This window comes from Leucopleurus acutus (genome assembly GCF_964270905.1).
Source record: "Leucopleurus acutus genome assembly, chromosome: 11".
In the NCBI taxonomy this organism is placed as follows: Eukaryota; Metazoa; Chordata; class Mammalia; order Artiodactyla; family Delphinidae; genus Leucopleurus; species Leucopleurus acutus.
This window is the reverse complement of record NC_139152.1, coordinates 46,035,049-46,048,675: the sequence shown is the minus strand read 5'-3', so window position 1 is coordinate 46,048,675 and position 13,627 is coordinate 46,035,049. Positions and strand designations below refer to the sequence as shown.

Here is a 13,627-nt window from a genome sequence, read left to right as displayed (position 1 = left end):
GAGCACTGCCTGAGATGCTAAGACGTTTAGAGGCACTAAGCCGGCCAGGAGGAGCTGGGATCGGGGGCCGGGCCCCGGTTCTTCCTTCTCCTCCCCGAGAGCCCGAGTGTGCTGCCCTGTCCAGCCTCCCCCCAACACAGGGGGGAAATAGTGTTTGTTCCAGAAAATCTGGAAAAGAGTTTCTCTTCTGGATATGGGGTGGGAGGATGATGAGGTCCAACTTCTGTAATATCAGAGAAGGAAGTCCAAACCCTAGGTTTTCGAGGTTCTTCGTTGTTTTTGATACTGATCAGGTATACAAAAGCAAGCAAACTTGAACACGCGCCATCCGATAAGATGGGACGTGCGTGGTAATTGAAGTCAGCCCCTGGGCCCACACTCTGCATCCCATTCCAGGAGCTTCAGAGAAAAACATGCAGAATCAACCAAAGGGAAGGATAAAAATCTTCCACAAACTCCCTTGCTCCACACTCCCTGCCCTCAATGAACAGGATCCAGATGTGTCTCTTCCCACAGGCAGATGTTTTCTGACACGCGTTACAGGCACAGGACACGGTCCCCACCCCCCAGGGAAGATTGCCCCACACCCAGGGGCTTGCCTAGGGACTCACAAAGCCAGGCTTCTGCTCCAGGCCCAGACCTTGAGGGCAGTAGGAGAAGTCCCCATTCCCTGACTCACAGGCCTGAGGCCCTGCCTGTCCCCCCTGCCCCCAAAGAATCTCTCCCATTGCTCACATGGGATCCAGACTCTCCCTGGGTCATGGGGGCCTCCAGGGGGAGAACTGCAGAGCTGGTGACCTGAGCTGCAGGTGGGAAGGAAGTCTGACCTATCACAGTTCCCTCTTCAGCCTGGGTGACTTTCCCATCAAGCAACTTCACAGAGCCTCAAAGATCTGCACTTCCTGGGGGACGCCTTTGGGGGCCCTGGAAGTGGACGCAGGGGGACAAAACTCCAGAACCCCCCGACCCCAGCTTCAATCACAGCATCTGCTCTTCTCTGTTCATACTCATGTAAGAAACCATCTGAAGAAAAGACCCCGCTATCTACAAAAATAAAAAGTACAAAAACGCTGATCTAGTATAAAGCTCTCATTTCACAGGCGAGAAACTGGGGACTGGAGAGGGGTAGTGACATGTCCAAGCAACACAGAGAAGTGCCCGGGGCGCAGGGGAGCAGGACAAGGCCTCATCCCCCCCAAAGGTGCGAGGACAGTCCTTGGATGGCGGGCCTCCAAACCTGTCAGGTGCCCACCTGAGAACTCACCGCATCCACCTGGGACAGGAGAGGTGGAAGAGCCCTTACCTCGGCAGTGGGGCCCCTCGTCCGACCCATCTGTGCAGTCCTGGACCCCGTTGCAGAGGCGGGACATGAGAATACACAGCTCGGTGCCCAGGCAATTGTGCTCGTTCGGCTGACATCGCTGGGTCTTACTCTGTGGACCTGGGGGCAGATGGAAAGGCCAGCATGACCGCACTGGCTACAGAGGCTGTCTGCCTAGGTGTTCACTGGGGGAGGGGGTGGGGAACTGAGACTGGGGTTTCAGGCACCTGCACTTTTTAGATCTCAGGAGGCCTAGGGCCTGGATAGACTCTTCAACCTCGAGCTCTCCTATGCCATTCCCAACGGCAGCTACACACCTGGGAGCCGCCAGGTGGAGGGGAAAACTAGGTTTTAGCAGAGTCCACTCCCCAAATGCCCCGCGCTGTGGACCCCCATGCCTCACATTCTACACTCAGGAGACAAAGTACACCTCCTTCCTATAGCTCCCCAGGTCACAGAGCCTGGGGCTGAGAGCTGGACCAAGTCTTCTAGAACTGCACTTCCCAATATGCAGCATCATACGTGGCTACTGAGCATTTGAAATGTGACTAGTTCCAACTGTAAGTATAAAATGCACACTGGCAAAAACAAACAAAAAACAATGGGAGTTCCCTGGTGGCCCAGTGGTTAGGACTCGGCGCTTTCACTACCATGGCCCTGGATTCAATCCCTGGTCGGGGAACTAACATCCCGCAAGCCACATGGCATGGCCGGAAACAAACAAACAAACAAACAAATGAATAAATAAAATAAAATGCAGACTGGCTTTTGAAGACTTAATACCACCGCCACAAAAAAGAATGCAAAAGATCTCATTAATACTTTTAAACAAATAATATACTGAAATGATAATAGTTTGGATACATGGGGTAAAATAAAGTTGAAATTAATTTCACCTGGTTATTTTTACCTTCTTGAGTGTGGCAACTAGAAAATTTCGAAATTGTGTACATGGCTTGCATTATATTTCTGTTGGATGCACTGTTACAGACCCGCAGCCCCAGAGCAGCTTGCCTGACGCAAGGCTTTGAAAACGGTCAAATGCTGATGATGTCTTGGTACCTCCTTTGTTACCCAAGAAGATGGGCTGGGGGGAGGGCAGGGCAGAGCTCCTGAGGGGATTCTAAGGAGGCCAGGTGACCTAGGACACTGGCTAAACCTGTGGGCTGGTAGATAGACCACTGCCCATTGGCTCCCAAGCCTGGACAGGGTGTGAGAGAGTGTCTGTTTATGAGTGCACCTGTCCGCCTGTGCCTGGTAGGAGTCCACATGCACAGGTGAGGGAGGTGTGTACCGTGGAGCAGAGTGGTGTGGAGTGAGGGTGAATCCATGGCCCTGGATTCAATCCCTGGTCGGGGAACTAACATCCCACAAGCCACATGTGCTGGTGCTTCTGGCCTTGGTATGTGCATTTCCATGTCCTTTTGGGAGCGAGTCTGGGTTTGTGTGTGCGTGTCTGGGAGCATCTGTCTGAGTGCAGGTTGTGTCTCTGCATCCCCATTTCAGAGTGTTGACTCTGCGTTGCTATGAGAGCATGTCTGTGCCAACATCTGCCTCTGTCTGTGTATGTCGGGGAGGGTGGAGGGGAGTGAGTCAGTGCCCGGGAGGGACTGAGTGTGGGTGTGATGGGTCCAGGAGTGTGCATGAGTGGGGACAGTGTGGGGATGTGTATAAGGTGGGGTTTACATCAAATTAAAGGGAGGAGGATCAAAAGAGCCAAATCTGGACCTTCTGCATGGCTTTCTTTATCCCTAACGCCAAGCATTGGGGTCAGAAATGTGGGGCATAAAGACGGCATCAGACAAAAAGATGCTCCAGGCTGAGCCACGCCCCCATACAAACACTTGCAGAATATCCCTGGCTCCCACACCTCCAGGGCAGGGTATGAGGGTGAGGCAGACAGAACTGGTCGCTCCCTTTCTGGCCCTAAAATTACCCCTAATAATTATGGGTGAGGGTGTGGAGATGGGGCTGGGACAGGATAAAGCCGGAGAGAGAACGTAGACAGACCTAGGAACGCAGGATCCCCTAGACCCCAGCCCAGATGAGCCCCGCAGAGGAGAGACTCTGCCAGCTGCCCAGGACTCTAGGGTCCCGCCAGAAAGTCCTCCACTCCCCCCCACTGGCAGGGTAAAGCCTGGGTGGGGACCTTTCTCCCAGTTTAAACAGCTGCCTCTGATTACACCACTTACGGAGGGCAGGGGGAGCGGGGGAGGGCGGGAAATGCGCAGGGGTGGGGCTTCTGGGACAGAGACTTAGCAAGGGGCCAGTGGCCTTTGGCCTGGGAGCCTGAGGACAGGAAGGGGACCCAGCAAGACCTGGGGGCACTCATCAAGGATCAGGAGGTTCAGAGGTGGGAAGAAGAGGGATGAGCCAGAAGGGAGGGGAGCCTGGGCCCTCTCCTTCCAGGAAAGCTGTCAGCCCAGAGAACACAATCTCTGGCTGGCTTGGGGGTACAGCAGCTGAGGGAGCTCATTTCTGAGCACACCAAGCACCATGCCGGGCTCTTTGAAGAGGGGGAGAGGACAGTTTTAGCTGTGTCATGTACAAACAATCATAGAGCAAGGTCCACGCCAGACTAGAGCTCAACTGTCCTCATCCCAAACTGCCTGGGCCAAAAGGAAAAGGCATGAACCGGTGGTGCGGGGGAGGGATCCAGAAAAGGCACTTACAAATCTCAGGAGCCTCGTCAGATCCGTCGGGGCAGTCCCGCTCACCATCACAGCGCCAGCCCTTTGAGATACAGGTGATCTGGTCTCTGCAGGCAAACTGCTTTGGGCTGCAAGTCTTAGGGACTGGGGTCAAGGGAAGAAAACAGGGGTGTGAATGAGGGATACAGGCCAACTCTATGGCCTTAAGCGCTCTAGGGTTCCTCCTCCTCCCCCAGCATCAGTCTCCATCTGGCCCAGACTCTGACCCACGGTCCATGTGTTGGGGGGGGTGGGCACATGGCTGGAGTTCACTCCCAGAACACCGCGTACCTGCAACGGCGGGAGGGGAAGGATGCAGGGAGCACATTTTATTGTCCCCCGCTCAGTCCCGAAGACTGCCTGTTTGGTGTGCCCTCCTCCAGTCCTCAGGGTCAAAGCCCTTGCTGTTCTCTGTTACTCTGGTCAGACACCAGCAACCCCATTTTGCTGACTGAGAGTGATGGGGCATTTAGCCATTGACGTGTTTTCTCTTTATCTTCCTCCCTATCTCACTAGAGGTCCAGAGCTGGTCTTTTCTAACCTCTCTGCTCCTTCGCCCTCTGGGACACTTTTGGTCCCTGGGACCCATCATCCTGCCCACCTCCAACTCTTAACCACCAGGTCCCCAGATGGGATGTGTGTCTGGGGTGCCCTTGGCACAGTGGTGGCTTGGAGATGGCATCAGCAGAGGAGCCCTGCCTCCACCTGCATTCTCTAAAGACACAGCCTCCCTTGCTGGTTAGACTTTCAGCAGATGCCCTCAGAGGTAAGAAGCACCTAAGATTGCCCAGGATGACAGAGTTGGAGAGCTGAGGCAGGGGGATGGCTGGGGTGACCTGTAGGAGCTGGTTTCAGCCCAGCCGACCTGTTAAGGTCCTATATCCGGGACCTCTTTGCCCTAAACCCTCACCCCCACCAGCTTCCCTCTGCTCCTGCCCCATTCTCTTACCTCATTCTCCGGGGATGAATTAAAGACGGTAACGCTAACCCTCATTGTTACCTCAGTATGTGCCAGGAAATGTGGTACACTAGTTCTTTCCACGTATCATCTCATTTAATCCTCTCCACAATATGACAAAGTAGGTACTACCAATACCACCATTTCCTAGATGAGGAAACCAAGCCTCAGAGAAGGTGGGTTCACACAGCAGGCAAGTGACAAAATCAGGACTCATACCAGTTGAGCTGACTCTAAGCTTTTAACCAACCAGTGCACACCAGTCTCCCCATTCTCACTGAGAGGCTCTCAGGAGTTGTTCCTCCCGATGCCGTCACCATGCCCTCCACGGGAAGAAAAGTACCCCCCTCCTTCACCCCTAGCCAGTCTCCCAGCCCTTCATCGCCTCTTCCTTGGTCTGCGTCAATCCCACTTCCTCTTCGGCTGTCGTGCACTGGAAACCAGCTCTGTGCCAGGCACTGCACTAGGCACTGGGGTGCCAAGGAGGGGCAGGATGGCCCCTCAGGAGCCACAGCACCCTGGGAAGACAGCAGGGCAGAGTGAGCTCAGGGCTGGGACGGAGCAGAAGGAAAGTGTGTCAGGGCTCTGAGCAGGGAGGGATGGAGTATGAGGGCAGCCACACTGAGAAGACGTCCTCCCTCCCTAACCCCCATCTCTGGCAGAGGGGACAGCACTCAGGCCCCTGGCCAGGATGAGAGCCGAGTTCAGGAAACACATCAAGGATGGCCTGGCTAGGCCCCCGGCCCCAGAGTCCCCCTCCCCTCCCCCCCACCCTGAGCAGGGAATAAAGGCCCCTTGAGGAGGTGGATAATGCTGAGTTCATTGCCCCACTGGGCCAGCTGTGAGGTCTTCCCGGGGAAACAGCCCGCCAGCCTAGTTAGCATGCCAGAGAACGGTCCTCTTCCCCTGGCCAGCCGAGACCGGCTGGTGGCGGGGCGGGTAGAGGGGGCTGGAAGGGGACTCAGAGGCAGATGGGCTGTTTGGAGCCCAGAAAGGCCCCCGTGCCACCCCTGCCTCCACCTGGACTTTTAGTCCACGCCCCCTCTCCTCCCCAGGGTAGAACTCAGAGCCCAGGCCTGAGGTCACCGGTTGGTCACTCCAATCTCCCCTCCATTCCGAGTCCCAGCCATGATCCCCTCCTCCTTTGGCCCTCACTTTGTCCCCCCCCGCTGTCCCCCACCCCCATTTTTGGCCTGAACTCGACAGAGGAAACAGCAGCTGGCAAACTCCGAAAGCTGGAATGAGAGAGATTCACAAACCAGATGTGCTCTAGCGGAGGGAAGGGAGCGGGGGATGGGAGCGAAAGGAAGAGGAGCGCTCAGGGCCCCCGTCCCACAGCAGCATCCCTTTGGGCCGGGGCAGGGGGACTGGAGGTGCACGTCTCCCACAGGTCAGGGCAGCACAAGGATCTCGAGAGATGTGAAAGAACTTCCTTTCCATCAGGGATGGTGGAGAAAGCCCTAGGAATCTCAAGCGTGAAGGCTGAGGCCTGTCTGTGATTTCCTTCAGGGGGAAGAGGGGAGGAAAGAAACAAATAACCTACTTCGGGGCAGTCTACACAGCCAAGGGAAGCCTCACTTGGAGGCAGAGGGAGCTGCAGTGCAGTGGGGCAGGAAACTTGTAATCTGCTTAGAGCCAGCAGCCAACCCCACTGCCCTCAGCTGCGCCTTCCGCATCTGATGCCAGCACCCAGGAAACCCACCTCTGTGGCCTTAGATGAGGGAACAACACGGCCCTAAGTTCAGGAGCAACTAGTGGCCTCCCCTGCCTCCTGCCCCTCATGAGACTTGGGGCTTTATAAGGATATGAACTAACATTTTTCAACATGGTCACTGTGTGTCAGCCACTGAGCTGAAACACTTTGTACACATTAACTCATTTAGATCCTCAAACCCTGTGACATGGGTACTGTTGCAATGCCCATCATACAGATGAGGGAACTGAGGTACAGAGCGATTAGTGACTGAACCGGCAGTTCCTCACTGGCCACGATGATGGAGCCACATGAAGAAGGATGAAGAAGGGAAACGGCAGGGTCCTCTGGTGCTGGGAGTGGGCACAGGGATCATAAGAGGTGGCAGTGGCCTTCAGGGCTCCTCAGAGAGGAGGGGAGAAGGTGGAGAAGATGGAAAGGGACAAGAACGGGACAGAAGAGGGAAGAGAGAAGGGAGAAGAAGGAGAGAACTACGGAGGGAGAGCGAGCAAGGTTGCAGAGAGAACGCCAGGACACAGGGGCCGTCTGTTCTCAGCTTTGCCCGGAGATGAATGTGACCGCCATGCTAACTCTGGCCAACACCCCTGCCCCCCCTCAAACCCAGGCACCCAGCCCAGCCATGGCCCCCAGGGCCACCAAGATGGAGCCAGAACAGGAGGTGCAGGGTTGGGTGTGCATCCAGACACAACACGGACCCCGCTGCCCTGCTTAAGCCTTGGCTGTCGTCCTGTCCCATTCTGGGACCTTGGGGGCAGGGTGGGGAAGGGCGGTGAGAGGGCCTGACCAGAGCAGAGAGAGTGACAGGGAAGTACAGCCCTGAGGGAGTCTTCTCCAGAGAAGGGGACCCATCTGTTGATCCCCTTGGGAGCAGAGATGGAGAGGAAGAGAGATGGTGAGATTTCCTAAAGACCCAGGAGACCTGAGACAGGGTAAGCATGAAAGAGACCCCTGAGACCCTTTTCAAGAGCAGACACAGCAGAGGGAGAGATAGGCTGTGTATCAGGGGATGTTTTCTGAAAGGACCCACATGATATATCTAAGGGAACAGAGGAGCCAGGGGGTGGCCAGGGGGTGGGGGACAGAGCCTGCAGGAATCTAAACTTTCAAACATATGGGGGTGGGACAGCAGGGGCCTCCCAGACCCTAACCAAGAGCTTTTCACTTAATTTTATGTATTTTGGGTGTTACCCGGTGGCTCCTTCCCCGCAGCTCAACGAGGCTCAGACACATTTTTGTCATTCCTGAGTCTGGGCCTCTGCTTTGCGGCCTGGACAGACAGACAGGATGGCTTGGGCTGCTGGGGGAGGGGAAGGGTCTCCCCCTCCATCCTGAGTCAATATTGACTCAGCAGGACATTAGCCTGACCTCCCCACCATCTTTTCCTTTCCCCACAAGTAAAATCAGACCCTTTGAATGTCTCCAGAGGTCAGCATATCTCTCACCAGGCCTTTAGAAGGCCTTCCCACCTACCCCCCCAACACACACACACAGCTTATGCGCTGCAGAAGGAAAAGCTCTAAGCTCCTGACCCATTCCTCACACCTTTCTCCAGTTCTCAGGTTATGAGGAAGTTCTGCCAGAAGTCTAACCTCCCTCCTCCTTTCTGAATTATCTGCACTCCCTCTCTTACTCAACCCACAAAGGGTATCAAGTTCCCTTCCTCCAGAAACATTCTCTCCAAAATTAGTGGAGGGGGAAGAAGAGAGAGGAACTTGGAGGAAAGTGGAGGGAGAACTTTCACTGCTGAACTGGATACTCCAAGCTTGGCCTGGGAGGGGAAGAATAACCCCAAAATGGCGAGCACGTGGGAAAGCCCAGGAGAGACTTCTGCTCCCAGGTAGCTTTCAAGATACCAAGAGGCCTGGGTGGAGGTGGATGGAGACAGACAGAGACAAAGCAAGAGACAGAGACTGAGAGAGACAGGACAAAGAATGCCACAAAGGATGAGGTAAGAGAGATGAGAGGATGAGAGACAGAGGTTCTTTGAGGCCAAGAGAGCACACACCAATGATACACAGACAGAGGCAAAAACCAGGGAAGGGGTCTCAGCCGAGAGGTTGCCAAGACAACGACACAGTTGTCTTGGGATGACCCCGGAGAACAACATCCCTGAGACTCAGGGTGGGGAAGCATATACCTTGACTTGGACAAAGGGAGTCTCTGCCCTGGCAGTACCTGACCCAAGGGAGACTCAGAATAGGGGCCGCTGCCTCCCACAGAATTGGGAGGGTGGGAGGAAGGAAGGCTGAAGCTCTTCAACAGGGAAGCCAAGGCCTCCAGGAGATTCTCATCTTCCCTGGGGGTGCAAGAGGGATAAATACCTCCCCTCACTGTCCCTCACCTCTTTCTCAGGCAGGTTTTACACTGGGGCCTGGGGCCACCGCACCGGAAGCAATCCGGAGCCAACTGCTTCCTTCTCCAAACAATGCAGGATCCTGCTAACCAGGCTGAAATCTGGGACTGAACACAGGGGCATGGGTCTAGGTTCTTCAAACACCCACACCCAGCACCCAGCTCCACCAGGTCAGGGAGAGCTTGCATGGTCCCACTCAACTGCACTCAGATTCCCAGAGGGCGAGGAACCCCCATCCGGAGCTGGAGGACTTGGATGCTGGAGAGTTCATAGAGGGTTGGGGAGGGGGGTGGTGCCCTGAGAGGAAACTACAGAGGGGAATAAGCCTTAGGTTTGGGGTTTTGATATGCAAAGGCTGAGACTACAGCAAGAGGAAAGAAAGTTAGACTTGGTAAGGAAGGGCTTCCCAAAGGTAAGGAAGGGCTTCCCAAAGGTAAGGAAGGAGTTCTGTAAAGTTCCGGGGATTTGGACAGGATCTGGCTCTGACCAGAGCCCCTGCTGACATCTTTAAGAGGCCCAGTGATGGGGAGTGGTTGGGGGCAAAAAATATAGAGAGAAAATGGAGGAAGGGGGAGCAAGATTAGGAGAAAAGGAAGTGTTGAGAAGCAGCCGCAAACATCAAAATATCCCTCCATCCCCACATCAACGTCCCACACATCCCTGGTTTGAAAGACGAGGGTGAGGGGAGATGTCCAAGATCTGAGTCTGACCAGGGGAGAAAGGAGTTTGGAACCATCTCTCAGAGAGCCAGAAGGCAAACAACTCAGTCTCATAACTCACTTAACTGTCCAGCTTGTCTGATAAATGGTAATACACTGGCTTGAGGGGGTACGTGGAGATGGGTAGGAGAGAGGGAGGCAGCCAGCCCTCTCCACTACAAAATGTTCCTAATCTCAGCAGGGACCTCAGTAACTCCTCTTCCCATTCCCCATTCCATCTGTTTCTCCATCCTCCCAGGTAGCAAGTATACTCAATTCTGTCTACTAGCAGGGAGTGACATTGCTCCCCAAAGAGAAGGGGACCCTGGGGATTGGGTTCAGGCATAGCAGAGAAGGCAGAAATGGTGGAGAAGGACCCTAGGGCTGCTCCCCTGGAGGGAAAGCAGCAAGGTCTGTGATAGCAGCAGAAAGGAAGGTTAGACATTGAGTCAGGCAAGCTGGAGCCAGGACGTGTCCTTCTCCAGAAAACGAAGGAGAAAGTTCCATGTCTGTGGGCCTGAGACGTGAGGGCAGGGGTGGGGATAGAGGAATCCGTAGGCTGTCCTGGACAACATTGGCCCTACAGGTCTGTGCAGTTTCCCTTTCCCACTCCCCAGAATGGGGTAGAATCGATGATTCACTATTCCCATTCTTAAGGTGAGCACAGTATGGGTGTTTGGGGAGGGGTCCTCTCTCCAGGACTTTGGATAGAGTTTGGTTTGAGCTGGGGTTACAGCTGTGGACTGGGTGGAAACTTACAAAAGCATGGGAGACCATTAAGGAAAACACATCCAGTCTCCCTCTTCCACTCACCACCCACCAACTTGGTGTGGCAGATAGAACCGCTTTGGAACCCTGGGGGTGAAGCTCCCTGGGGCCACTCCTGACCAGGCTGGGGACTTTTTCTGCTCTCCACAGAGACCCCGCTTTTCCCTCTGCCTTCCATCGTGGGGCTCTTGATGGGTCACTCTCTCTCAACATTTTTTTCTATCCCTCCCAGAAGTCGCTGTACCCAAATCTCTCTGCCTCAGTTTCCCCTCTCACTTCACAGGGCTGAGAACAAGAGGAAACAACGTGCATAACTGAGGAAGTCATGGGCAAGGGCTGGTCTGAAGGGTATTCAGGGCAGAGCCTCTTTCCTCCTCTTGGGCAGATAATTGATGTGGGGTGGGGGGTAGGCGGACAGAGTCCCCAAGACGGCATAACTGAGAGCTACTGAATATATTGTCTTTCTGGGCACAGCTACTTCCTGACCCCTTAACCTCCCTCCCCCCACTGAAGCAAGTTGTGGGGAGGGGAAGAGAGAGAGAGAGAGAGATAGTCTGGTTTCAGAGAAAAACTTTCCCAATCACAATCTGGCAAAATTTAGAAGATGGAGGAGGGGTGCACGATGGTATTGGGTCCAGATTTTTCCCTGGATGAGAGGACTAAAATGACGGGAAGGGATGAGATCCCACCCCTTCCAAATCAGGGGCCCAGCCCAGCCCAACCCCATGACCCCAGCTCAAAGCTTGAGCAAGACTTGAACCAGTGACTCACAAGTAAGAGGGAAAATCGCTGACATTAAAGAAAGGCAAGAGGGCCCCCCATTTCTCCAAAAGGACACGGCTCTAGCCCAAACCTAACTGCAGTCTACAAAGTGTGTGCGTATGAGGGGAGGAGGGGAAATGCTGGAGAGAAATAAACACATCTACCAAAGGAGCAGGGAATTAGGGGGTGGGGGCATAGCCATAACCCCATCCGGCCTCCAACTCTCCTTCCAGTACAAACTGTGATCAGACCAGAAGTCAGGGAGAAAGCAGCCTTCCTCCACCCTCCCACCTCAGCATTCCAGGCCATTCTCCAGTCCCCTTCCCCAATGATGACATCTAACGTTTTTCATCTCAAAGCTCCCAGGAATTAAGAAGGAAAATTCAAAGTCATATAGCTTCGCCTTCCCCCACCCGCTACACCCCCCAACACAGCCCTTTCCAGGCTACTGACAGAGGCCCTGAGAGGGGGAAGTGCTCATTTCGGAACCCAGGCTGGCAGCCCGCTGGATCCTGGACCCAGGCCTTCAAGCCCGGTCTCCAAGGGCCCAGATTCCACACCCAAGCAGGGGGCCCTCCCGTGGCCCTCTCTCTCCCCACCACAGCCATCCTCCCTGTCCTGCCTGCCCTCTGCCCAGCGGGGCACCCCTGACCCGGCTACCCTTCCAGATGCAGAGGCCACTGCAAAAGGACCCCCGCCCCCTTTTGCAGCCAGTAAACAGCAAATCCGGATTCCTTTACAATTCAGATGTGTTGTGTGGGGGGGTGGAGGATGTAGGGGAGGCAGAGGCCCTCCCCCACCAGAGATAGGAAAAGAAGGCCTCTAGATGTCAGGATCAGTAAAAAGGGGATCCCTCCTCTCCCTTCCCAGGCCTCTGGTCTTTGTTTGGGCTGGGGGGGTCCCAGAAGCATCATTTGCCCGGGGCCCCTATCCTCCAAATTGGACCCCCATCCCCACCCCCAGTCAGGCCGCTGCTGTGTCAGCTGGACTGGGATAACAAAAGGCACCCCCTCCCGCGTCTCCCTTTCCCATCCGAACGCAGGAGTGGGGGCTGGGGAGTGGGTGTCCCCAGGGGTCCAAGGGGGCCGCGGAATCTCACTCACCATCGACAGCGGCCGCGACCAGAGCTGAGAGCAGGGGCAGCAACAGCAGCAGCGGCGGTGTCAGCATGGTGTGGGCTGATGCAAGCAGCAGCCCCCTGCCCTCTGGTCCTGTTACTTTTCGCCGTCGCCGCCCCCCCCAATTGGGGGGTCCCCCCTTTTCCTCCTTCCTCCCTTCTCCTCCTCTATTCTTATCCTATCCTTCAGCAAAGCTCACCAGGGGTCTGGGTGAAGAGGTAGAGTTCGGAGCCCCTTGGGGAGGGCCTGCAGACGGGGGTGCACCCTCTGCCCCCAAATCCAAACCCTTCACCCCCGGCTTTTCTCTTCGTTCCTCTTTTTCCCCCTCCCGGGCGAAGCTCACAGCCCCATCTCCGAGCCGCCTCCGGCTGCAAAAATGCACAATTGGGAGGAGGCGGGGTGGGGGAGTGGGGGGCGTGGACCGGGTGGGGGAGCCTTCGGAAGGGGCCTGATGGAGCTATGGGGTCTCCCCTCGTTTCCGCCTCCTCAGTGCATGGGCCTGGAGCTCGCACCACTGTTCCCCGGACTGAGGTGCCGCGGGGCGGGCTGAGGGGGGGGGAGAGGGAGGGGACCGGGAGAGGAGGGAGGGAGAGAAGGGGCGGGGAAAGAAAAAAGGGGGGGGGGAAGAAAGAGCTACGCGGCAATCCTGTGAGTGCGCATGCGCCGATTTGGCGCGCTGCCCTGGGGAGGGGGAGTCAGAGCGGCGACCAGATCTGGATCTCTGGCTACCGGTCCGAGAGCGGGGGGTTCCCGGGGTCCCGCTGGCTGACTTTGGGCCTGGAGCGCCCATTCCCGTGACTGGGCCTTTCTCCCTGGCGCTCGGCAGCTGAAGGGGCGAGGGGGGTTGGGCAGGGGGGGTTGAGGAGAGCTGAGCGGCTTTTCTTTGAAACTCGGTGTCTTTCCCTAGAATTTCAGGCCCCGTCTGCGGATCCAAGACCGGGAGGTCTGGACCGAGGCCTGATCTCCTGGGGGAACCCTGACTGTGCCTTCCCATGACTGGGGTGGGGTCGGGGGCTGCCAGTCCGCGGGGAAGATGAGGGGAGAAGCTGAGCTTTGATTTGGGGACTTTGTAAAACCTGGACGGGGATTGGGGCCTGCGGCGGAGGGGGGCGGGGTGGGGGAGGGGCCGAGACGGCCTGCCCCAACCTCGCTCCCGGACTTGGAGTAAACAGGGACACCCGCCGGGACACGCCGGAGCTTGTCCGCCCGCCTAGGGCTTGGGGATGGAGCCCACCTTAGTGCCCG

At 56.0% G+C, this 13,627-nt stretch overlaps 1 protein-coding gene across 2 annotated transcripts in view; it reads right to left on the bottom strand.

Moving 5' to 3' along the window:
- Positions 1–12,902, bottom strand: part of LRP1 (LDL receptor related protein 1) — a 78,869-nt gene extending 65,967 nt beyond the window's left edge. For both annotated transcript variants that reach the window (XM_082851011.1, XM_082851012.1), the window contains exons 1-3: positions 12,368–12,902; positions 3,994–4,116; positions 1,304–1,441 (exon numbers count right to left, since the gene is read on the bottom strand). In XM_082851011.1, coding sequence (XP_082707137.1) covers positions 1,304–1,441; positions 3,994–4,116; positions 12,368–12,434 — 328 coding nt within the window. In that variant the 5' untranslated portion in view covers positions 12,435–12,902. The remainder of the gene's footprint in view (positions 1–1,303; positions 1,442–3,993; positions 4,117–12,367) is intronic.
- Between the last annotated feature and the right edge of the window lie 725 nt (positions 12,903–13,627).